Raw genomic sequence first — 26,657 nt, 5'->3', positions numbered from 1 at the left:
CATTGTGATGCTTTTGGTCAAACAGAACATGGACATATTGAAGTTTCACAGACTTATTAATGCACTAAATCAATCATCTGATCAATCGATAATGAAAATGTTTCTGATCTGTCACACTGCATGTGATGACATCAGCTCCTAGTGACCTCATTAACATGTGACTGGAGAGAGAACCAATCAGAGTGAGCTACACTCCAAACAACATGTTTCACTTTGACAAGAGAAAAGTCTTTAAGGACGACGACTGCAGCTGAAACATTAAAAGATTTCTGATCAAAATGGTAGTTTGAAATAAAGCCGTTAGCAAATCATGAATGCTGCATTTTAGGATCTGAGTTCAACAACACATCTGAGTTTAAACTGTGTGTCAGTGGTTTTACAGATTCCTGCTGCTGTTACAGTCACAGTTTGATGCTGTCTCATGATGGAGCTTCATCACTTGTTTGAAGTCTTTTACACACTCAACATTTAACTGAAGCTTGACTTTACAATAACATCACAAATCAAATCAATCAAACAAATGTCCATCAGAAAAAAATGGAAAAGACATTTACCACAAACCCTACAGCCCTAATGAGGACTAATCAATACGTTAATCAATCTTAACTCAGAGAAACTGCCCCAAAACTAATCAGATAAGAAACACACCACCAGTTTACAGAGAAATAAAGTCCAAACTTCTTCCCTCTGGCTTTAAGTTCACTGACCACAGCACAACTTCTTCACTTTGTCAATGCAACAATCCCTAACCAGCATCCACAAACCTCCATGAAGACAAATGTCTCTCCAGGACATCACAGCAGTGTTCACTGTTTGGTATTTGTCCTCCTCCATCCAGCAGCACCTGAAACCTGAGTGCAGCTTCCTGTCTACTCTGTTTGAGCCAAAGCACAAAGACGCCACCTGCTGGATCAGCTGGTGTCCTGCAGCTGCTTCACCACAGAACCACAGCATCCATTCTTTCCTCTCTGACAGGAACATTTCCATGGATGTGACAAAGACTCAGCATGTGTTTGAGGATTCATTCATGAAGACAATAAAACTGATTCACTGACATTTTATACAGTTACAGCATTTATATATCAATTACCTCTGAGCAGCAGGAGCTCCATCTCCTTTAAAGTCAATAAAAAATTCCTTTGAGTCATCGCTCTTAAAGGACACACAGCTGGGTGCAGGTCCAGGTCCAGGTCCTGTTTCTGGTTCTGGTCCTGGGTTCTGATGGATCCTGGTACACAGACATGAAAACCAGCAGCTCAGTAAGTGCAGCACAAACCAGCAGCTTGACAACAACCAACACAGCTGGAAGTTGAAGCAGCACCAACACCAAGTCATAAATCAGAGTCCAGACTAGCATCCTGCTGGAGCTGCTGTCAGGATGCAGCTTCATCATTAAATCTCTTTATTGGACTCCATCCAGAGTTCACACACAACTGTGAGGCTCAGCTGACTGTCATACCTTTCCATGTTGGTGAAAACCTGCAGCCACCTGAGGACACAAATACACAAAGTTCAGCCGTCAGTCTTCAGTCTCAGTCAAACACACAGCTGACTGGATCTGAACATTTCATTCTGTTTCTCAATCAACTCATCCCAGACCAGCGACCCACCAGCTGATTGTGGACGTCCACAGCAGCAGACAAACGGCAGCTTGTTGCCGACAAACACAAATCAAAGGTCCACTTACTCAACTTGTTGCAGTCCAACAGCTTTCTGCTCCTCTCCTGAGCTCCACCGTCGTCCTTCTTCAGCTCTGCAGGAACCAAACAGCTCAAAGCACAAACCAGTCTGAACCTGCACAGATCAGAGGTCAGCTCTTTATCCTTCTCATATCAGACACACAATCAACCCTCCCAGTCAGATCAGCTTTATTTCAATACAAGTACAGTCAGACTCAATAATCATCTTAATAATGAACCTGAAAGCTGAACTTAGAACTCGTTTCAAAGCCTCACTTTGAGTCTCTCACACCCAACTGGAAAACACAAAAACCAGTTGTGTTGGTTGTTGTATTCTGAGTTTTTATCTGAGTTCTCAGAGTTCTCAGCTGATTGACTTCAGATAAAGTCCTGACTTTAACATCCATGTAGACTCTGAGAATGAAGCCTCAACTCTGCATTCAGTTCACTGTTAGACTCTAAATCTAATCTTTTAATCACAGCCTCCATCTTGTTCTGACATCCAAACTCAACATCTCATCGTTTTTCCCCCAAACCCTCTTTTGTCTCATCGTATTTTTATTAAGGTCTGAATTTACAGTGATGGACTTCTGGGTCCAAACAGAATCAGAATACTAGAAGTTTGTCAGTGAAAAGAAAACTTGGAATTGAAATATGTCTCATAAAACAACTTGTGTTGGCAGTGAAAGAAAAATGTTTGTGAGAAAAGTTCAACTGAAAGATAAAACACAGATATTCACAATTATTTCTGTTTTGTATTCTGATGATTTTCAATGAGAGTTTTCTGATTTATTTCTTCAAATTGTGTTTTATTGTTGTTTTATCTTGATGCCAGTGTTGTCTGTTATCAGTTGTGTTTTCTTTTTCAATATTAAATTTGATTTGAAACAACAAACTATAACGTCTCTGTTGTGGCTGCAGACTACAGAACATTTGGTAAGAAGTTTCATTACAGTAAAAGTGTTTATCTGATCATGCAGAAACTACATTTAAGGAAATATTCCATTAATATTTACTTCAGAATCAGTTTCTCTGTATAAATTCACCTCATTATGTAAAGTGTGAACATAAAACTGAATCAAATGTCTGTAAATAAAACTGAATGAATGTTGCTGGTGGAGGTAGAAAGTCTGAAGAACTGTGAGCTGACAGGTTGCTTTGCATTAGAACAAAACTCCCACATCATCAGAACTGCTCACATCTTTGGATTTACGTTACAGACGGAACATCCCAGCTGGCAGGAAACGTTCTGACAAGTTCTAGGAATATTTAGAGGAAATGTTTTAGTCAAAAAGAACAATACAAGAAAACACAAACCTGTCACCAACAAAATAAATGTTAAATCCAAAATCAACATGAATGACGTCTGTACATTCTGCTCACATTCAACCACGTTGTGACTCCAACTAAAAGTCAAACTCTAAACTCATCATGAACACAGTTGTGCTCCTCTGACAGACCATAAAACACAGTGGAAGTTCTAATAAACAGTGGACAGGTGATGCAGCTGTGACACAGCTCATATTTAACTGATGTGGATTTAAACTGACAGCATGAGATGAAGATGCATCTCCTCCACTCTGCTGGGAGGAACTAAGATACCAGGAAAGGAAGCCAGGATGTGCAGTTAGAGAAATGAGAGACGAGGCAGGCGTCATGGAATTATTGTGTTTAACTCCAAAACACTGACAAGTATTATTTACACATTGAACTAAGAGGAAAACATCAACAGAAAATGGACACTACTTCTTCCAGTAAATGTCCTTAACTTTGTACTTTCCAAAAACTACATTACTGAGATGAATCCAGGCTTTCATCCATCAGCTGTCCTCTCCAAATGTGTTTTATGTGTAAACTTAGACTGTTGGTCCAGCAGCCTTGTAGAGCTTCATAATATTAATAAAACAGTCATCTTCTGTCTCGTTCTAGGCTCTCTACAAGTGCTTCTCTGATATAAAAGAGAAGAAATCCAGTCCTATTTATCTATTTTTACATTATTGGCTGCAGTTATTAAATCTTCAAAGGATTTTTTTCTTTATGCTAGACCATTAATGTAATAACATTACATTTTTGGCAAAATATTATTACTTTATTTTTTCAAAAACTTTATTACATTATTGGGAAATGATTACTTTATTGGATTTATTTACCTTTGATGTGGCCAAAATTATGATGTCATTGGAAGACATTACATTATTGGCTGTTATTACATCATTAGTTGCTACATGGTGACATTGTTGAAGACGTTCTAGGTGAACTTTTAGGTCTGACACTGAACCCTCACTGCCTGGAGGAAGTGGAAACTCTGGAAGCATCACATGATCCTGACAGACTCTCATGATGCTTCCATAAGTCAGCTCAGTCCTCAGGTCTGGAAAATACCTGAGTACTAACTAGATAAGTAACTAAGTAACTGATACATTACAACAACATTTATACAAAACTTCTGACTATAAATAGAAACAGATCAAATGTTTGTCCTAAACTCCACAGTAGCTCCACTGAGCTCCACCTCCACCACATACAGCAGAGAAATTCTACTTCCACATGAATGTATCAGCAATAATCATCCATTAATATCATGTGGAGAGTTTAACCCTCACAGTGACCGTCCTGTTTCTGTGTGAAAGCAGCAAACACCTCCAACAATCACACATTCACCATCACTGCAGCTAAACCAAACACGTCACTGAGAACTTGATGAAAACAATCAGAGGTTCACTTACTGAGCTCTCAGCCACCAGTCCACTCTTTTCTGACCACAGCAGGTTTGGACTCGTCTCCCAGTAAAACGTCCATTAAGTGAAGTGAAGCGACGCTGCTTACTGTCTGTTATCAGAGTGTTCAGAGCGCTGCCACACCTTCATCCCTTCACTGTTAAAGTATGCATTCTGACTGGTTGGACGTGTTTCAGGCAGAGCTGCTTCTCAGGATCTGGTGTTTTTCTGAGCACAAACTTCCTCATGGCTCCCAGAAACACATTCATTTATTCTCACCCTGACTTCACCTTCTGCTGTGTCAAAATACAAAAAACTAAAACATAAACACAGTCTGTAATATCTGATGAAATCCTCTCCATTCCTCTTTGTTGTTCCAACACACAGCATCTCTACAACAGAACAGATGTCAGGAAACAACAAAATATTTTGAAATGAGAATGTGCAGATAGAATCCATCCATCCTCTATACACCGCTTTATCCTCACTAGGGTCATGGGGGGTGCTGGAGTCTATCCCAGCTGACTCGGGTGAAGGCAGGGGACACCCTGGACAGGTCACCAGTCTGTCACAGGGCTACACATACAGACAAACAATCACACTCACATTCACACCTACGGGCAATTTAGAGTAGTCAATTAACCTCAGCATATTTTTGGACTGTGGGAGGAAGCCGGAGTACCCGGAGAAAACCCACGCATGCACAGGGAGAACATGCAAACTCCATGCAGAAAGATCCCAGGCCCACCCCGGGATTCGATCTTTTTGCTGCAAGGCGAAAGCACTAACCACTACGCCGCAGATAGAATCACAGACTGGAAATCACAAAGGAAATAAAAGAGAAAAGAAGCAACATTCAGGTAGACTGATGACCAACATGAAGAAGAAAAGAGTGTTCAGGAAAACTACAATAAAACTAATAAAACTAAACCATGAATAGTGTCCAAAATTTGGACACTATTCATGGTTTGCACATAGTATCCAAAACTCTTGCACTCTTTTTGCAAAACCGTTAACATGTTTTTTGCTCATTTGAACACACTTTTCACTCATAGCACACATTTTTCAGAGAGTGAACACTAGGAAGCAGAACTGGGACACTGTTCCAACACTGCTGTCACAATTACAGTTTTCCTCTATTGCTAAGACACATTCCTGGAAAGCTGCTCTCCTTTTCCCTAAACTGTGAACACAAAACCCAATTTTCAAGCTACATTCACAAAACCTCGGAGTCTTCTTGTAGAACCAAACTTTCACCCCAAAACAGTTCAATCTGTGCTCAAAACTGAACTTTTCTGTCAAATCATGCCTCAAATCAATCTAAATTAAATACTGAGCAGTCACTAAACACTACATAGAAAAAATGAAAACACAATGCTCAGGACATGAAGTGGTAGAAATAAATGGTTATTTAGGCTAAATGCATGTTGCAAAACTAAATACCTGGACATTTGTAACACTTGTACATAGAAAAAAGAATTTGCAAAAAACTGAAATCCTGTGCATTTACATGTAGCACTTGTACATAAAATAAAACACAAAGAATTACAAATGAAGTCCAAAGAAAAGAAATGCATTACTCTGCCACAGCATCATTTCTCTGTACTGGGTCAGGCCACAGGACTTCATCTACATCACAGCACACATTTTCTCTGACCAGGCAACGGAGGAAAAACCCCTGTCATGCCGTATCCATGCTCCTCTTCTTAGATTTCTATCCATTGTAGTGCCTCACAAACCAGTGCTCTGGCTTATATGTACCCTCACATCATGAGCCACAAGTGTGATCAATTTTGAGTTGTTGTGTTCAACCGGTGACGCCTGAGCTTTAACTGTGTTTGACTTTTGCCACCTGTGCTCACCATTATGCAACACAGGTGCATCACAATGACAATGTGTTGACAAGGTGTGTCTAAACAGGTGAAAAGGGCTGATGGTTTAGCCAAAAGAGTGACTGATTCAATAAGTGGGTTCAGACAACTGAGAATTTGGTTCAGACAATAGAGTTTAGTGTTTTAGCAATTGAGAAAAACTGTAAGTGAAGTGAAGCGACGCTGCTTACTGTCTGTTATCAGAGTGTTCAGAGCGCTGCCACACCTTCATCCCTTCACTGTTAAACTATGCATTCTGACTGGTTGGACGTGTTTCAGGCAGAGCTGCTTCTCAGGATCTGGTGTTTTTCTGAGCACAAACTTCCTCATGGCTCCCAGAAACACATTCATTTTAGTGCAGCGGTTAAGAGAATAATTGTTCAAATTATGATAAAAGTACCAAACTTGGACCAAGTACAGCCTGAACCCTTGTCTTCCACATAAGGGAGAGCTTCACCAGAAATTTGCATTATTTCAGGGGTAGATTAAGTATTAAATATTGGGTATCGGTTAATATGTTAAATATTATAAAAATCATTTAACACTGTGTATATAGCCAAATTGGTGGCCTATTTTCCCTTCAAGTGGAAGACAGCTATTGATTAGAGGGATTTTAAGCATGTTTAGCTAAAAAAAAAATAGTGGTTCTGCAGCATAAATACTTCAAAATGTACACAGTTTAAACTTTGAATATACAGAATACTTAACAGTTAAGAATTATACCATATCAGTAACATTTGGCCTACATTATACATGACTGTTCATCCAATTGTTGCACAGTTTATAGCTGTGTAAATTAAATGTAACAATCCTATGTCTTTTTCATGCATTTCACTCTTTAGAGTATTGTCCTTAAACATTAAATTTTGGTTTAAAGGGTTTCAGTTTATTGTTATACTTCTTGATCTCAAATATAATGTTATTCTTCAGGGCTGGTTGAACCATTTTCTGTACAGACTTAGCATAATTATAGAAAATGGTTCAATAGTGAGTTGAACATCACAGCCCTTGAACCTTGTAATCAGGAAGAGGCTGATACGCGCATGCTGCTGCATGCAGCACATGCTGCAAGTGAAGGCCACAAGAAAATGCTGATAAGGACAGTTGACACAGATGTAGTTGTCCTTGCAATATCATAAATGCAAAGGCTTTCAGTGCTTGAATTATGGATAGCATTTGGTGTTGGGAAACACTATTGTTACATCTCAGCACACTCTATTGCATCTGCAATGCGGTCTGTGAAATCCTCTGGTTTACCTTTCTTTCACAGTCTGACTGGATGTGACACCACATCAGCATTTGCAGGCAGAGGAAAGAAAACAGCATGGGATATTTGGACAGTATTTCCTGAGATATCATCTGTCTTCACCAGGCTATCAACGTATCCAGCAGACATCAGTGGAGATACAGTTGCCCAGCTTAAACGATTTGTTGTGCTGCTCCATGCAAAGACATCTGAGGCATCCAGTGTCAATGAAGCCCGTCAGTGTCTCTTTGCTCAAGGACTTGGAGAACATTCCTCCCACCCAGGGAGCACTAAAACAGCACATCAAGAGAGCAGTGTATCAAGCTGCTTATGTTTGGGGTCAGACGTTAGCAGCTCAGCAAGAACTCCCATCACCTGCTGACTGGGGTTGGGAGAAGACCAAACAAGGATGGATCCCAAAGTGGACAGATCTGCCAGAAGCTAGTAAAGCATGCTATGAACTTATCCATTGTGGATGTAAAAAAGCCTGCAAGGGACTATGCAAATGTGTGCGAGCTAATATCAAGTGCACTGCTCTCTGTGGTTGCTCTGGCAGCTGCAGCAGACAGGAACTCTGAACATGCTTCATGAATCTGACTCAAACCAACTACACACAGTGTCAAGTATCAAACTAAAAAAAATGCATGTTATTCAGTCATAAACAGATGTATTCAGTTGTAAGTTTTTTTTTTCAAGTATAGACGTTGAAAGAATGTGATACAAGGCATTAGAGCTCTTAAACTGTGTTTATACTGTTTTGCCAATTCTTTGTATGTCATTATTGTTCTTGCCATCTTAAACTGTAAGTGTTTAACTGTTTTGCGAATAATACTGTATTGTTTATGTTATTATGGTTCTTACCATTGCACTGAAAAAAATACATGCTTTAACATTTAGATTCAAAGTAATGATTGTACAATGTGAGACAATACCTGCATTATGCAAGCTAGTGTTCCGCTAATTTATCATTACTGTAACTGCTGTCAAAGATGATTCATTGATTACAAACTTGGCATGTACTTTTTCTAGAAACACAATAGCGGTAGTATCCACTTTATGAGAATAAATATTGTCCTTTGCATTCATAATGATGATGCTTATATATGTTCCAACATGCTTCACTAGTGTAAAAGATGTCCTTTGCTAATTCCTTGAATAAAACTTTTGAATGGCAATTAAATAATTGGTGTGCTTAGTTACTTTTTTCTGAAAGTTTAAAATATTTTTTATTGGTCATTTCTACATTGTCAACACTTTTTAAGTATTTACAAAGTACATTTAGCCCTGTTTTTGTTGTTGTCAAAGAGATAGTTACAAAATAAATACAATGCATATTTCTTGCTAAAAACCGAGTACCCTAAATAAAACATTGAATCCACCCCCTTAATCTTTTAATTTTTGCTGAAGCTCTCCTTTTTCTGCTTACCAATGGTCTTGGCTATGCATCTGCAAAATTTGGTACTTTTATCACAATTTGAACAATTCTTCCAAATATTCTCCTTAACCGCTGCACTATTTATTCTCACCCTGACTTCACCTTCTGCTGTGTCAAAATACAAAAAACTAAAACATAAACACAGTCTGTAATATCTGATGAAATCCTCTCCATTCCTCTTTGTTGTTCCAACACACAGCATCTCTACAACAGAACAGATGTCAGGAAACAACAAAATATTTTGAAATGAGAATGTGCAGATAGAATCACAGACTGGAAATCACAAAGGAAATAAAAGAGAAAAGAAGCAACATTAAGGTAGACTGATGACCAACATGAAGAAGAAAAGAGTGTTCAGGAAAACTACAATAAAACTGCAGGGGGATTTTTAAAAGAGCTTTTAGACAAACACATGGTAGGAACGCTGTGAAGTTTGAACCAAAGTACTGTGTGATGACAGAACTTTAAGTGATCCATGAGCTGCTAGCAGCTGAACTGAACACACCAACAAAGAGTTTCTCTTTGCTGAGGAGCTCCCAGCAGCATGGAGTCCACTCTTCCAGCTCTCCACAGACTCACACACTGGATTATGACTTACAGACCAGGGGGTCAAATGTACGGCTCACAGACCAAAACTGGACCACCAGAAGGTCCATTTGGGCCCACGGGACGACTTTGCAAAGGATAAGAACTACAGAGAAGACATTAACTGCAAATTAATATGTAACATTGTAAATGTAAAAAATTCTAGACATTGACAAGTTGTTCTGATAATAAAGTAAAATAGTAGATTTTTCAGTTCCAGATCGCTGTGACTGAATGTTTTGTGTCTTTGAAGATAAACTGTGATCTAACAGTTGCAATGCCCTGTAAATGATCAACTGAGGCAGAGTACTGTTGATGTGGAACTGGTTTTTCTGAAGACATTTCAGGGTGTTCATAATGTTTTGTAAAAAGATAATGCATTAAATGTGAACATTTTCAGAATGTAGGTTATTATGCTGTGATTTTACTGCTGATCACTGAGAGTGAGTGATTTCACTTGAGATCAAACTAGGCATTATGTAGCCTTAGTATCCAAAATGCATTTCATCTTTTCTGTAAAGAGACAGTTTGCAAATTCTGCAGAGTGATTTTCACAGGAAACAAATTGTACTGAATGCAAAAATGACTGGCCTTTATTTTATGTTCATTTATCATTTAGATATATATTTTTTTTTCAATAATAGTTGAATTTCGATATTATTATTTCTTTAACAAAACAACAGCCTGTGATAAGCATCTGCTGAAGCGGTTTAACCATCAGGAGGAAAGAAATGAATGAAATAATTAAAGTCTAAACAACGGCTTGAGAAGTGAAATATGAAGAAAGAGAATCAACCTCAGATTCAAATTTTCATTTAAACTCCTTCACACTAAGATAATGACATTGGATCTTTGTGACCTTTTTTTTTTTTTTTTAGGAAATAACTTAGAATGTGTTGGTGGTGAGATACAGATGAAACTACATCTAGAGGACGACTTGTAAAGACAGAAAATCAGAATAATCCTCAGATTCAAATGTCCTTTTAAGCTTCTTTTCAATAATATGTTAATATAAGAAAATCTGCTGTTGGAGCTTCTAGAAACTGAGTTTAGTGAACGTTTCTTCTGATGCTGTTGGAGAGTTGTACAGAGGGAATTTAACACGGCATAAAGAAAAGTAGAAAGTTTGAAACCTTGTTGTGTCTCAGCTCTGACAGTCAGTCCACTCTCTGCTGATTCTCCACCTCCTGAGATGATCCATCTATAGAGTCCTTCATCAGACTTGGACACTCTGTGGATGTTCATGTTCTGTGAGGAGCTGCTGCTGACCTGAAGTCCGTCTGGAGTTCATCTTCTTTCTTCAGCTTCTCCCTCCATCACTGGAAGAGCAGGACTTTCCAGGACCACGGCGTCTTTCCATCGTCCTCTTTCATATTTGTGTCGTGTTAAACACGCGCTGACTTTATGACAAACTTTGCTGCATTAATTCAAACGTAGCTTTTACTGTGATGTTGATGCTGTAGCTTGTCTTCCCTCCAGCTTTACACCAACACTCTTCACTGTCGAGGTTGGTGCTCAATCTCCGTGCCATTAATGCCATCAAAGACATGGAGACTCCTACTGCAGGCTGATGATGTCACTATCAACCAGGTGACACAGAAGTCAGAGCCCTCTGCATCACTCTGTAGAAGATCTGCTTTTATTTCCACAGTAACACAATCATGAAGAGGTTGGTTAAAGTCACTAATGCTGTTTTTAAGGCTTCATGTAGTTTTGGTGAATTTTAAAACCAATGCAGATATTATGCTTTCAGCTGAAGTGTTGTGTTTTCCTACACCGGCTTTGAGGTTAAATTGTCATTATGCTAACTTTACTCAGCAGCTGTTGGAGTTAAAACAGTATAAAGATGCTACAAACTGCTCTTGTGATGTTAATTCCTTTATTTTTTAAATCTTTTCAGCGATGTCGTGAGCTGTTTTGTCTTTTTGGTTTCATACATTGATGAAGTCTAACCTGAATTCTGACTGTTCTTCATCTCAGATGCAGCTTCTCTCCGTATCAAACCAAACAGACTGCAGTTCTTTGAGTACAGGTTGATAGCTTCCTATCACCAGGTGGACTCTTATGATGACGTTCCATACAAGCTGAAGGGGGAAACGCCTTCATGTAGCAGCACAACTCAGAGAACATAAACAGAATCCTCCTGTTACCTGAAGAATGCTTATCATTGGCATTTCTTTCTTTCTTTCTTTCTTTTTTACTGGATCTATTGGGGTGTTATCGGGGCTTTTAGTGTGTATCAGCTCTGTTGTTTAATGAACAGTTGAGAGTAATGTTGCTTCAGGAGGTTGAAAGTAACGTCTCATTCCGTGAATACAGACCTGTTATTCTCTGATGCTCTTTTCTAACTTCCTGTCTCGTTGCACATGCTCACTTCAGAACTAGCAATACTCTGGTCTCATCTCACTGTGCAGCATTAACTAGTCACTATTACACTGATTTCATTATCCCACCAGGCTGTCAATGGTGGCTTTATGCCCATTATTTGCTGTGGTTTTGGCAGATATTGCTTTTTATAAGGCAGCATAATGTCTGTTTTTAGCCTAATGTGAAGCGGTTGGGCTGATTTTACTAACTCTACATCTATTCTATGTTGTGACCAGACTTCATGTTGTTACGACTGCGCTCATATAGATAAGTGTAATGTTGTTCTGTGCTCTGTGTGTGTCTCCTTTGGTTGGCCAGTCTAATGTACAAATAGAGCTGTGCTGGATCACTGATGGGATTGCCAGGATGTGCAGGATTGGTCGGTGTTAGGAAGTTTCTTCTGTAGAGGAGTCCCAGCTGCTCCCAATAACTCTCAGAATCATCATGTTCAAGTGAAATTCTTTACTAGCAGCAAATGAATCAGAATGCACAGCAGTACAGAGCCTCTGATTAAGGACCATAAATTGTACACAAGCGTTATAGCCGCCTTCACATCATGAAAAGACACTGGGGTGAACTATAGTTGAATTTAGTCTGTATTTGTAGTGGCTTCCACAGTGACGTTCAAAAAAATAGACAAGAGTCTGAACTTCTGTTTCATTAACTGCTTTAGTGAATACAAAGTGAACAGCAGCTTCAGCTCATAGAACTAGCATAAACTAAACATTTTTTCCTGTATGCGCTGTAGACTCCCAGAATTCCTTGCTTGAACCCAAGCATCATGGGTAATAGAGTCCCAAAGTTCAACTGACTCACGATTTATGTGAACACTCAAATAAAAGTGCATTCTTATTTAACCTACTAATTTCCCACATTAACCGTGTTCTATGAATTATCAACTCAGTAAATAAACATCATTTTCTCAAATAAAGTCATAACAGTTACCTTTACTGAACATGTAAATAGTCTGAATAAATATAAAGATGCTGCTGCTGACCTCTAGTGGCCGTTTGTGACCAAGACAAGTTTGAAAACAAGTTTGTTGAATTCTGGTTTCACTTTAACATTGTAGATGTTTAGATTTTTGTGTAAATCTGTCTTCAAAAAGGAAGTCAAATTATGTTCACCATGATTTAATATTTAAAATCAGTAAAGTCTGAGGGTTCTGCAGTATTTTTGCTGTTCCTCAGACTGGGTTCTTCTGGACAAAGACCTCAGATGTTCTCCAGATTGTGGGTCGATGCTCTCATCACCACTCTCACCTTCACTCCCCACATCTTTCCCAGTTAATCCTTCAGCCCTCAGTACTTCTCCAGCTCCTCGTGGTCTTTCTTTCTGATGTTGCCGTCACTCAGTATCGTCACATCTATCACCAGTTTCATTGAGCAGATGCTTTTATCCATCTGAGAGTAGATCCAACACCAGCAAGGATCTAGTCAGGAGGAAACAACCTGGATAAGAGCCATAAAACAAGTTCAGGTGTGATAACAGGAGCGTGGTGTCTGCAGGCGGTGCACAAGGTCAGAGGAGTTTTTTATTTCTTGCATTTTGCATTCTGTCAGGTGCAAATGTGTTCAGTGAAGAGCTGGTTTTAATCTTTTCTTAAAGACTGAGAGGGACTTTGGGAGGTTGGGAACTTGTTCCACCACCAGGGAACCACAGAGGAGAAGAGTCCAGCTATCAGCGGCCCTGTTGAGGTGGTTGGATCAGGAACCTTCTGTTGGATGGAGGGAGTGTAGACCTGAATGATACAGTACTGGTAATAAAAACACCTTTGATTGCAGAGGAAAATAGAATTCCTCTGTTTCAGTCTAGCCTGTTGGTTGAACCTATTTTTTCTGCAGTTGCCATAACTCAGACAGATGAAAGCAAACGGTTGTGTTATTTATGTTCTGATTTATTTGTGATGAGCCCAGACATTATTGTATTGAGTGTATCTGTGCGTTTGGTTTGATTTAATCCTGCAATCTGTGCAGAAGCGTCTGATCTTCTGGTAGATGTTAATTCTAAACAAAGTCAGGAGAAAACTCCCATCATGATCCAAACACGTTCATGTGTTCTCTCTCCATAAAATGTAGATTAAATGTGGTAGTGTTCTACTTTGGTTCACAACACCATGCTGTTGTTTCAATGATTACAAGATGCCCAAATACATCCAGCAGATGCTCCGTCTCCTTTTTCCAGTGTATAAACCTGGAATCTGTGTGGAACAGTTGAGCAGTCAGCTGTGTAGAAGAACATAGAGTATTTTTATTTATAAAGTATTTCTAGTTTTCAAGCATCACTCTGAATTTACAGAAGCTTTGATGGTTTCTGCTGCTGTGATGCTGCAGGTTTTTATTAACCCTCGTGTCGTCCTGCTGCTCAAATTGACCCTGAAGGTTTGAGAATGTGGCAAACAAAAATATTTTCACAGTGAAAATTTCCACATTTTCACCATTTTTGAACATGATCTGTGGGAAAAAAGAAATGTGAAAGAAAAATGTTTCTTAAGAACATTCACATAAAAATCAACCAAAATCCAGAGAAATTCACTGGATTTTGGTAGATTCTTTTCTGAATGTTCTTAAGAAGATATTAGAAGTTTTACTGATATATATGCCATGATTTTAGGTATTTTTAGGATTTTTTTTTTTGAAAGATTTTTACTCGTTTTTTTTAAATGTTGACAAGATATTCTTGCCAAATTCGAGGGATTTTATTTTTTAACCAAATTTTTAAGGGAATTTTTTCAGGAATTACTGGAATTTAGTTTTCTTCCTGAAAGTTTTGCAAATTTCAGAAATTTGGGGAATTTTGTTGCTGAATTTTTGAAAATTTTTTTTTTTCAGACAAGGAAACACTATTTTTTGGTGCCCATAAATGAAGACAACAGGAGGGTTAACAGTTAACAGACTTTAAATTAATTTTCTGTGAATGTTCTTAAATAAAATATTAAAAGTTTTACTTTTATATATGTAAACATTTTAGATATTTTCAGGGTTTTTTTTTAAATATTTTTGTTAATTTTTTTGAAAATATTTAAAAGAATTTTTTGCCAAATTCGGGGGATTTTATTTATTTATTTATTTATTTTACAAAACTTTTAAGGTAAACTTTTAAGGAATTTTTGAAATTTTATTCCTCAAAGTTTTACAAATTTTCAAAAATTTGGTTAATTTTTTTGGGTGAATTTTTGGATTTTATTCAGGTAGGAGGGAGCTGTTTTCATTGTAGTTTTGATATTTGTGCGTCAGAGTTTTGAATTCCATGAAGCGATCTGAACAGCGGGGTGATGTGCTGTTTGTGGCTGGTTGAAAACCAGACGTGCTGCTGCATCCTGGATCATCTGCAGAGGTTTGACCAACGCCTTCTTCTGCCGTTTGTCCACCAACATGATGTCTGGTTGGTTAGCCACCACCATGCTGTCAGTCTGGATCTGGAAGTCTCACAGGATCTTGGTTTGGTCGTTCTCCACCAACCTTGGGAGATACTTTCCACGTGGACATACTTGGTACAGATGTTCCTGTTCACGATGAATGCCACTTGGTTTTGGTGCTCCATGCATGTTTTTCCTGCCAGCATCTTACACTACTTTGTCCTGAACTGTGGGTCCTGCTGGTGTGGTAGATTTCTGCCTCTATGGATCTCATGCTGAGTTCCTGATCTTGCGTGGCCATGATCAGCCCTTTCCAGGCACTGGGAGGATCTCCTGACATCAGCCACTTCCTGTATCTGATGGTGGTACATCACACTATGACGGTTGGGTCTCCTCTTCTGTTGTTGAGGCGTTTGCACAGCAGCTCGTCCTTGGGGCTCCATCTTCAGGATGTGTTCCTGGATCTTAGCTGATTTTTCTTTTTTGGTAAATTCTTGTAAAACAAAAATCCAAATTATATTGACCACTATTAAATGTTGTAAAGCATAAAAAGGAAAATATTCCAAGAAGGTTCAAAGCTTCATATTGGCTCTTCATAAACATGTAAATATAGTACAATGATAAACGTATAAAGCAGGTCTGACTGAGGATGGAACATGTTTGTAGGAAAAGAACAACACAAAAGAAGTTTAAAGTTCATGTCAAAGATGGTGAGTTTGTTCTGACAGACAGGAAAATGTTTCTGGAGTCTCCTCAATGTCTGAATTTTCATTTTTCATCCATTTGTGGCTTTAAAATTTCATATTTTTGTCCAAATGTGTTCCTTTGTGTTGCTTGTTGTCTTTCTGAGTCACATGTAGAAATCCAGGCTCTAAACTATAAACAGTTTGACCTGATAAAACTGCAGCGCTGCCAATAAATGAACATTAACTGTAATTTAATGAGCTCTATAGAAAGTGGTGTGTATAGACGGACAGCTGAACTTTGACTCTGCGCTAGAATAAAGAGGTTAAAGAAGAGGGGAGGAGTGTAGAGCTGAGTTTGTAGGAGGGACCATCATTAAGAGAAGTGAGCAGTTCCTGGTTTGTCAGAGAAGAAAGAAGAGAAGCAGCATTAAAGCATCAGAGCCTCAACATGAAAGTCTTCCACACTTTTTTCTGTTTCCTCTTCATCGGTGAGTTCAGTCACTTCTGATGTCTGTTCATTGTTCATCTTCTCACACTTATTTTTCTTCATTTCTTTAGAGTTGATCAGGAAGTTTTGCACCTCATTGAACAGTTTTAAGTGAGAACTCTGTTCCATGTTGTTGGTTTCTGCAGTTAAACATGAAGTTAACAGTCAGATATGAGTCACTGGAACAAGCAGTTTATTGGAGGTTAATGTCTTAAAATATAAACCTGTGAGGACATTAAAGGATTCAAATATGCATGTCAGTCTGCAAATGACCTCTTTTGTTAGTTCACTTCAAGTTTTCCTCCAGAATTAACTTAATTTGGATTTCTTTTCTTTTTTTGCATCTTAGTTAAATGCTCTCGTTTAGTGCTGCTGTTCGACAACATTTTTTTGTCACATCATTTCCTAAAGACGCTAAAGAGGAACAGAACTGCAGAATTACAGTAAACCACTGACAGCAGCTGTGGTTGTGAAGCAACACATTAAAACTTAACTTCAGCAGTAAAGATAGAATCAGCAGATGAAGACGTCTGACAGAAAATAAAAGAACAAACTAAACTCCAGGTCCAGTCTGTAGGTTTAACTGGTGAGACTTTAACAGTGTCTCAGTTTCCTTTTGCTTTGCTCAGTTGTAAAAAAAAACAAAAAAACTTTATTGATCATCAGGTAAATTCACACATTATAGCAGCTCTGAAGACATAAACAGAAGCAGAAAAAGTGAAGACTGATGGAAAAAATGAAGCAGAAACCATAATGAAATATAAAAACATTAAAATAATTAGTTTAAAATGACAATATGACATTTATAAGACATGATGGATGATTTTAGCCATAATTTAATACACACATGGTGTTTGGAATTAGAATTGAAGAGAATTTTCAGTTTTTTTTCAAAAAAAACAAGAGGTTTAATGTTTTTACTTTAATTTACAGAAATATATCATCTTCAGACTGCAGCGTGTTACAGGATGATATTTTATTTATTGATTATTTATCTTTTTAAACAGCTCTGCAGGATGGAAAGACTGGACTTTTAAATTCAAATCTAGGCCTGCGCACAGTAATGGAAGGAGAAGACATCACAGTTGAATGCCCATTCACTATTTCCGGAAACACAAAGAAGTTCTGTCTGGAAAAATGTGAAGAAGGAAACATTCTCATTGAAACAACAGAGGACACAGCTGAGAAAGACAGATACAGAATTCGATATGAACACAAAACTTTTCCATCAGATAATATTCTGCATGTGAGCATCAAACAGCTGAAGAAGTCTGACTCTGGTTGGTACAGATGTGCTTTGGGAAGGTCTTTGCTTCCAGATTCATCTGAGGATTTTCAGATTGTTGTCAAAGCAGGTGAGGTTTTCAGTTTCTTTCAGTTTCTGAAAGTGTAAAGAAAGTGTGACTGTATTGAAATTAAATTTTTAGTTCTTATTTCCATCAGTTCTGCTGTAAAACATGTAGAAACCTCCAAGTGTTCCTCCTGCAGACTCTCTGAATATTCATATATTCTATTTATCTGAGTGTTAATGAACCTGTCAGTTCAGCTTCCAGCAGTATGGTCAGGATTCTGATTATTTCACTGTTTACAGCTTCAACCACTTCACAACCAAAGTCCACTCTTCCAACTTTTCCACCGTCAACGTTTCTCCCATCATCCTCCACGGCAACAACACCAACAGAAGAGAGTTTGAGCTCCACTTCAGGAACATCTAAACCTCCATCAGCCTCTACTGAAGACAACGGGAAGCCGGACTCATCTTCAGGTACGTCGTCAGATTGTGACCAAAAGTTTTCATCTACTTTTAAAGACCACATATATATCCAGGTATTTCCAGGTCTCCCTTGGAAAAGAGATCTTTAATCTCAAGGGGCTTCCTGGTAAAATAAAGGTTAAATAAATTCAATAAAAATAAATTTGAAGTCAGTTTTTAGTTTCCAATGACTCCTAGAACTCTGAATTTTATGATGGGATCATCTAAACGAATAATTTTTGTCACAAAAAACAATCAAATATTTGGGTTCTTTTATAGATTTATTAAAAGTCCTCTGGAAATGAGGAAATTAATGAATGATGAAATCTGCTCCATCATAAATATACATAGAGCAAATTGAATTATGAGTTTAGTGATATGTTTGTCAGAATAAAGTTCATGGTCCAGTTGTGTTACTGCCACCATCAGGAAGAAAACACAAACTATCACCTGCTGCTGAGAGACCATTGGTCAGGATGGTCAAGAGTCAAGCAAGAATGATGAAAAAGCAGGTGTGAATGAATGAGAAGCTGCTGGAACACAGCTGTCAGTGTCCACAGGGTTTTACATCAACATGAGCTGAGAGGATCCATGAAGAAGGAAGTTCTTCCTCTAGAAGCAGATCCTTAAAGCTCCACTCAAGTCTGCTGCTGATCACATGGACAAAGAAAAGACCTTCTGGAGGAAAGTTCTGTGGTCAGAGTGAAGAAATACTGAGGAGAAATATGATTGGAGGAGAGAAGGTGAGATCTTTAACCCCAAGAAACACCAAACCTACCATCAAGCATGGTGGTGGCAGTATCATGCTCTGTGGAACTGGAGCTTTACACAAAGTAAATGGAATAATGAAGAAGGAGGATCACCTCCACGTTCTTCAGGAAACCTAAAACCATCAGCAGAAGGTTGATCTTGGACACAGTTGGATGTTTCTACAAGACAATGAGCCCAAACACACATCAGACGTGGTAAAGAAATGGTTCCATCAGGCTGGAATGAAGGTTCTAGACTGGTCTCCCCAAAGTCCTGACTTAAACCCATCAATAACCTGTGGACTGATGAAGAAACAAGTCTGAGTCAGAAAGACAACAAGTTTAGTTGAACTGAACCAATTCTGTCCAGAGGAGTCAAAGATAAACAAGAACATTGAAATAAAGAACCGAACTGAGGTAGAAATGGACAAAATTAACCAAATATTAGAACTGATGTATGTCAGTCATTCTTGAGAGTTGGGACAAAACATGTCCTACATAGCAAAGTCTAATTTACATCAAACATGAAGAAATTCATCATGATTGACATGCTTACAAAGTTAAATCTAAAGGAACTGTGTATACCTTAGTTATTTTTTAGCAGTCATGTTCATCTTTTTTGGGAAATTCTTTAGAAAGTCCATGTTACTGTATTTGTCCTCAGCAAGGGTTCACAACAGCAATCTGCCCAAAAAACATTTAAAAGCTCTAAAATTGTGAATACATATATATGAAATTAAACTGAAGGGTTATAAATATGTAAAACAATGCATGAATTGAATGTCAAACAGTATTTTCCATAAAAAGCTGTGGTCAAAGTTGTGTCCTCAGTTTCAATCAACTCCGTCAGATTTGATAATAAACCTCATGAAATCAGGCAATAGCATGGTCAGCATATCCCTGAAGACCTCTTTTGGTCTTCCTGACTAAGCTGAATGCAACATGATCACACAGACGCTGGTAAATCTTAAATTGTTTGATATTTCAGACAAAAATGTCAATAGTCCTATGGTCACAGCTGGACCATGTCAACATCGTCTTTACGTTATTTTAAACCATAGTGGACTGAATTTAAGTATTTTAGTGAGGTTATTGTGACGGCTAGCAACTGAGGAAAAAACAGCTAGCTGCAGAGTACAATACACATTTTGGAGGGAAATACTTGCCCTGTTGTCAACTCCGTCAGATTCCTTGTCTTACGGAGTTGACGTGTTAGCTGATGGAGTTGGCAAATCCACCCAGAACCTCTTATCGTGCTAATATAAGGTTATTTGTGAACTGAGTAAAGAATTAAAATGTTATTTCAGGGCAGTCATGGAAAAAACTATAAGACCACTTCTTCATTTTAATGCCTGGTACCACTTAAGCTATATTACCTGAAGAATACAATGAACATGACAAAAATACAGCTGATTCCATCATACTTTATGTCCTATCTGACCTACTGAAGCTTCATTGCATTCTCGGGTCTATAAGAGGACATTTCATGTCATCAGCAGCACTGCACATGAAAAGGTCTAGAGTGGTTTCCTGCTGACATTCAAGCCGTAGCACAACTCAGGAGTTGTCAGCTCTCACATAACGCCTAAAACTATAGAATTATGTGAAGCCACAAAGGCAGACATCACGAGTGAGAGACAGGCAGTGAAAAAACTGAAGATCTCCAAGACAGCCGTTCATTACACCAAGAAAAACAAGCCCAACATGGTTCTACCAAACTGCTAGCTGGTCAGGAAACGTTTTTCTACCACAGATGACCGTCACTCATCTGTTCCTGTCAGGAATTGTCATCAGACCTCCAGGGACCTTAAAAATAAGTGGACCTGTGGGAGAAATGGGACTTGTTGAGCGAAGACAGTTGGAAACCAACTTCTTGAAGCTGGTCTGAAGCCACACAGGACAGGAAGAAGCCCTTCATCAAGGAAAGGCAGAGGAAAGCTGGTTACTCTTTGCTGGGATCACAAGGATTGGACTGTTGATGATTGGGCGAAGGTTCTCTTCAGTGATGAATCCAGTTTTCAGTTGATGTCCACTCCAGACAACTTACTGGATGGGAGGAAGCCTGGAGAAGCTACAAACCAGACTGTCTGCACCTACAGTAAAACATGGGGTGGATCAGTGACCATCTGGGGTAGTTTCAGTTTGGGTGGAATAGGGCCAATGAACCAGGTCATGTACAGGACTGCTGTTGAAAACAGTCTTCTTCCATCAGCTGGAAAACTCTTCCTGCCTCCAATGGCTTGGATTTTCCAGCAAGACAATGTCCCTTGGAGAACCAGAACACTGGAACCATGTCTTGGCTGCTCAATCACCAGATCTAAATCCAACTGAAACCCTGTGGAATATCATCAAACGCTAAATGGAGAACCACAAGCCCAAAAACAAAGCAGATTATTAGAATTAGTGCAACAGGAATGGTCTGCTGTGATCAGAAGCTGATGGAGAGCATGACAAGACATCAGCAACAATGGTTATGATTCAGTACTAACTCCTGTGTGGATCATGGGACTAAAACAGACAGAAAAGAAAACATGGAATCCTAAAAGCTGTTTTTGGAAGAACAGTGGAATAGATATTGATGGAAGAACTGAAGTCATTTGGTTATTATCAAGAAAACCATAAAAAATGTATGATATCAGCTCTTACATTAAACTCTTATCAGCTATTTCTGTTGTTATCATTATATTTGTCCAAACAAATGGACCTTTAGTTGTACCAGGAAATAAAATGAACAATAAATTGAAGAAAACAAGGGTGGTTTGATCATTTTCCATGACTGTATATAGCATAAAGTAATTATTTAACCATACTGTATAACCTCCTCTTCTAACTTGTAGACCGTGTTCAGCCTTTGATCTACTTATTATTGTGCCACTTTCCCAGCATTTATATATTTAATTTTAAAAAAAGAAGCTATTGTGTTGATTTTCACAGCATTTGGTTGTGAAACTGAATACTACATTGGATGACAACCTCTATAGATGGACCCACTTCTATGTACAGTGGGTATGGAAGTATTCAGACCTCTTGAATTTTTTCACTCTCTGTCATTGCAGTCATTTGCCAAAATCAAAAAAGTTCATTTTATTTCTCATTAATGTACACTCAGCACCCCATCTTGACAGAAAAAACACAGAAATGTAGAAATTTTTGCAATTAAAAAAGAAAAACTGAAATATCACATGGTCAGAAGTATTCAGACCCTTTGCAGCGACATTCATATTTAACTCACATGCTGTCCATTTCTTCTGATCCTCCTCGAGATGGTTCTGCTTCTTTATTGGAGTCCAGCTGTGTTTAATTAAACTGATTGGACTTGATTAGGAAAGGCACACACCTGTCTATAAAAGACCTTACAGCTCACAGTGCATGTCAGAGCAAATGAGAATCATGAGGTGGAAGGAACTGCCCAAGGAGCTCAGAGACAGAACTGTGGCAAGGTACAGATCCGGACAATGTTACAAAAGAATTTCTGCAGCACTCAAGGTTCCTCAGAGCACAGTGGCCTCCGTAATCCTCAAATGGAAGAAGTTTGGGACGACCACAACTCTTCCTAGACCTGGCCGTCCAGCCAAACTGAGCAATGGTGGGAGAAGAGCCTTGGTGAGAGAGGTAAAGAAGAAGCCAAAGATCACTGTGGCTGAGCTCCACAGATGCAGTCGGGAGATAGGAGAAAGTTCCACAAAGTCAACTATCACTGCAGCCCTCCACCAGTCGGGCTTTATGGCAGAGTGGCCCGACGGAAGCCTCTCCTCAGTGCAAGACACACGAAAGCCCGCATAGAGTTTGAAAAAACACATGAAGGACTCCCAGACTATGAGAAATAAGATTCTCTGGTCTGATGAGACCAAGATTGAACTTTTTGGTGTTAATTCTAAGCGGTATGTGTGGAGAAAACCAGGCACTGCTCATCACCTGCCCAATACAATCCCTACAGTGAAACATGGTGGTGGGAGCATCATGTTGTGGGGGTGTTTTTCAGCTGCAGGGACAGGACGACTGGTTGCAATTGAAGGAAGGATGAATGCGGCCAAGTACAGAGATATCCTGGAGGAAAACCTCTTCCAGAGTGCTCAGGACCTCAGACTGGGCTGAAGGTTCACCTTTCAACAGGACAATGACCCTAAGCACACAGCTAAAATAACAAAGGAGTGGCTTCAGAACAACTCTGTGACCGTTCTTGACTGGCCCAGCCAGAGCCCTGACCTAAACCCAATTGAGCATCTCTGGAGGGACCTCAAAATGTCTGTCCACCAACGTTCACCATCCAACCTGACAGAACTGGAGAGGATCTGCAAGGAATAATGGCAGAGGATCCCCAAATCCAGGTGTGAAAAACTTGTTGCGTCATTCCCAAGAAGACTCATGGCTGTACGAGCTGAAAAGGGTGCTTCTACTCAATACTGAGCACAGGGTCTGAATACTTCTGACCATGTGATATTTCAGTTTTTCTTTAATAAATTTGCAAAAATTTCTGCATTTCTGTTTTTTTCTGTCAAGATGGGGTGCTGAGTGTACATTAATAAGGAATAAAATGAACTTTTTTGATTTTGGCAAATGGCTGCAATGACACAGAGTGAAAAATTTCAAGGGGTCTGAATACTTTCTGTACCCACTGTAAATATAAAACGCAAATTCTAATTTCAGGAAAATGCAACATTTCTTATTTTCATTGAATTATACTGGAACTTGTTGATAAATATTAGCCTATATTCAATTTCTGTCAACTCCGTCAATTCTTCATCAACTCCGTCAGATGAAGACTTTGCTAATTTTTGACAGAAAATGTTCATTCTTTCTTCAGTTTATGTTGTTCATGTAATAAAGGACCATCTGATCTGCATCCTCTTATGTCTTAATTATTTAAGGAATTGTTTTTTTTACAGTATTAAAATTAAAAACTGAATTTGAAAAACAAGATATTTAGAAATTCGACTTTTCAGAATCGTGTGAAATCACAACTTAAGTTCACATGATGTTTTTTTTGTTACATATCAGAGTAACTAAACCCTATTACAACATAATTCAGAACTTTAGATTCTTGTTGGACTGGAATAATTAAAATTGTACACTTCTTAGTGTGTCTGACGGAGTTGACACAAATCAAGTTTGAAAGGGAAACATGTTTGTTTTTCAAAAAAAATTGTTTTCATTTAGAACCTGTTCCTTTACATGGTTTAATAGCTGAGACCTTTCTTTACAGAAATATATAACTCTAAATAATATAGTGTGGATTTAAAAAAAGAATTTTAAAACCTGTTTTGTCCCAACTCTCAAGAATGAGTGACTTATATTTTTGACCCAACAGGTTTTGTCTTATATCCAGAAGACCGATAATAAATCTATGAAATAAGTAACATATATGACTGTTTTTTGTTGCAAAGATTTGTGTGTTTCAGTGATTTTACCCCAGAAAATTCAGAATTGTGGGAGTCATTGGGAATATATAGATGGTCTTTACAAGTGGATGTAAACTTTTACATACAACTGTGTACCAAAGTGTCAGAGTAAAACCAACCTGTTCTCCTGTTAACACTCCTGCAGATCTGCAGCTTTCTGTGGGTCTGGTTCTGGTTGTCATGATCTTCATAATATCAATAGCTTTGCTGATTTTCTGCAAGAAGAGAAGATCCACCAAACCTAAAGGTGAAGCTGCAGAAACACACACAGCTTCCATCACTTCATCACTGATCACTGACTCACAGTTTTCTGTCACATCTTTTTATTGTAGAACTCAGGTTGTGTTAAACATGTTTTATTACTAAACCTGATTGGATTGAATCTTTGTGTCACTCTGGTAGTTTGGTTTTAGTGAGAATCTTGGGTTTGTTGAACTTTGAGTCTCATAGTAAAATCCTCAGACTAGTTCTGTCTTCAGTTATCAGGTTTGTTGGTGACTTAAAGCTGAAATGAAGCTACTGCTGGCAGTTATGGAGCAAAAATAAACATGAAACCAGATGGTATCAGTTCCGTCTTGTGTTGAACGTTTCATGCATACATGAGGTTAAACTGAGACCATCAGCAGCATAAATAAAAAGAACAGAACACTGTGTGGTTGTTCTGTGGGTTATTATCTCCTAACTAATCTTCAGAGTCACAGCTCCTCTTGCACTGAGTTTAGTTCCTCTGGTTGTATTTCCTGAAAACCACCTTTCATAATCATGTGTAATATTACTTTACTATTTCAGTATCATCCAGTATCACTTCTTACTTTTCTGTTCTCGGCCTTATTTTAGCTGCTGTACTTTCATTTTTAATGCATCATACTTACATGTTGTTGTTCTGTTAGACACTGCATTCATTCTCATGTTGTGTAATTTGTCTTTTTTATTTTTATTGAGAAATACCTTACACAAGAAAGAAACTCTAACTTAACTTGACACCACTCAACTTAACTTTGCTTAACTTACTCTGACATTTTAGGACTTTATTTTCTATTTTTCAGGTCCTCCTGCAGAAAACAACCATGGTGAAGTTACAGAGGTCAGTAAATATGAGACTCCTGATCTTCATTAATGTTTGTGAAAGCAGCTGATTGACAAAAACTAAACTCTTCATCTTCATCTTCCTCCTGCAGTCCAGTCGAGTATATGATGAGACCAGAGAGGACAGACAGATCAGTTCTCCTCCTGTGGAAACATCTTCAATTTACTGCAACGCCAAATACACCAAACCAAACAGAGCTGAAGACACAGACGACTACAGCTTTGTCAGCTTTCCTGCAAGCAAAGTAAGAAACATTTATATGTGGGAAAACAATGAAGTTAGTTATAAATATGGATCGATGATGTTGTAATACGAATAATCACACTTAATACTGCAGATGTGCCATTATTTGTTGGGTTTATGATATAATATTATATAAAAATGACAAATTTGCTAATTCAGTTTCTTATTGCAAGAATCTGCTGTTTATTTGAGGAGAGAGTTTTTATATGTAACTTCACATAAAAATCTTGTAAACATATAAATAAAATGGAAGGATTTCCATACGAAGACACGAATCTGCGTATCATCCACATGAAGACGGCGTTTTGGGGGTCTGTAAACGATCATTTTTGAAACCAGATTCCAGAGTGGAAAGATTTTGAAACGCCATATAAGCAGCTCCATGTTTACTGGCTCTCCGCTACTTTTCAGATACGCTTGCGTCATAGTTTCGTACCTTCATTGACATGCGCAGTTTCATAACTTCATTGACACGCATGCGCCACACGTGACAACGACAACAACAATGGCGGCGTACAGTGTAGCAAATGTGCTGATGAAGCGAGTGACCCTACTATCCCTGTTGCAGCAAAATCTCCTTCTTCTCAATCACCACCGAGTTGAACAAACAATTATCGAGGACACATTACGGCACTTTATGGATACACCCCGGAAAAGGACCCGCAGGACAACTAGGCGAAGGTTTTGGGTGAGACCTGGCAGAACCAGTAGCTGGTGGGACAATTTTGTGAACGGTGTCGTCCTGGACGAGGAATGGAGGGAAAACTTCCGCATGTCCCGGACATCTGTCGTGGCATTCATGGAGGAACTACGCCCGCACATCGAAGGCCAAACAACGATCATGAGGACACCCATCGACCCACTGAAAAAGGTAGCAATGACGCTCTATTATTTGAGCGACGAGGGAAGGCTACGGAAGACCGCTAATGCCTTCGGTGTGTCACGGCAGGCTGTGTCTGTCACTGTCAGGCAGACCTGCAGGGCCATCTCCATCC

General features: G+C 38.7%; 1 protein-coding gene and 1 long non-coding RNA gene across 2 annotated transcripts in view; one reads left to right on the top strand and one right to left on the bottom strand.

The window, feature by feature from the left end:
• Positions 1-692: 692 nt before the first annotated feature.
• LOC127536289 (uncharacterized) lies at positions 693-1,877 on the bottom strand. The gene is made up of 3 exons (XR_007945278.1): positions 1,688-1,877; positions 1,460-1,489; positions 693-1,228 (listed from the first exon to the last, which is right to left on the bottom strand). It is a non-coding gene; the product is annotated as an uncharacterized LOC127536289 (long non-coding RNA).
• Positions 1,878-16,194: 14,317 nt separating this feature from the next.
• The window catches only part of LOC127536066 (uncharacterized), an 11,180-nt gene continuing 717 nt past the window's right edge, over positions 16,195-26,657 (top strand). The window contains exons 1-4 of the mRNA XM_051955463.1: positions 16,195-16,432; positions 17,439-17,786; positions 18,023-18,258; positions 25,511-25,663. Coding sequence (XP_051811423.1) covers positions 16,393-16,432; positions 17,439-17,786; positions 18,023-18,258; positions 25,511-25,663 — 777 coding nt within the window. The 5' untranslated portion in view covers positions 16,195-16,392. The remainder of the gene's footprint in view (positions 16,433-17,438; positions 17,787-18,022; positions 18,259-25,510; positions 25,664-26,657) is intronic.

Source organism: Acanthochromis polyacanthus, chromosome 11, assembly GCF_021347895.1.
Source record: "Acanthochromis polyacanthus isolate Apoly-LR-REF ecotype Palm Island chromosome 11, KAUST_Apoly_ChrSc, whole genome shotgun sequence".
Lineage (NCBI taxonomy): Eukaryota > Metazoa > Chordata > Actinopteri > Pomacentridae > Acanthochromis > Acanthochromis polyacanthus.
This window is presented reverse-complemented; position numbering and strand designations above follow the sequence as displayed.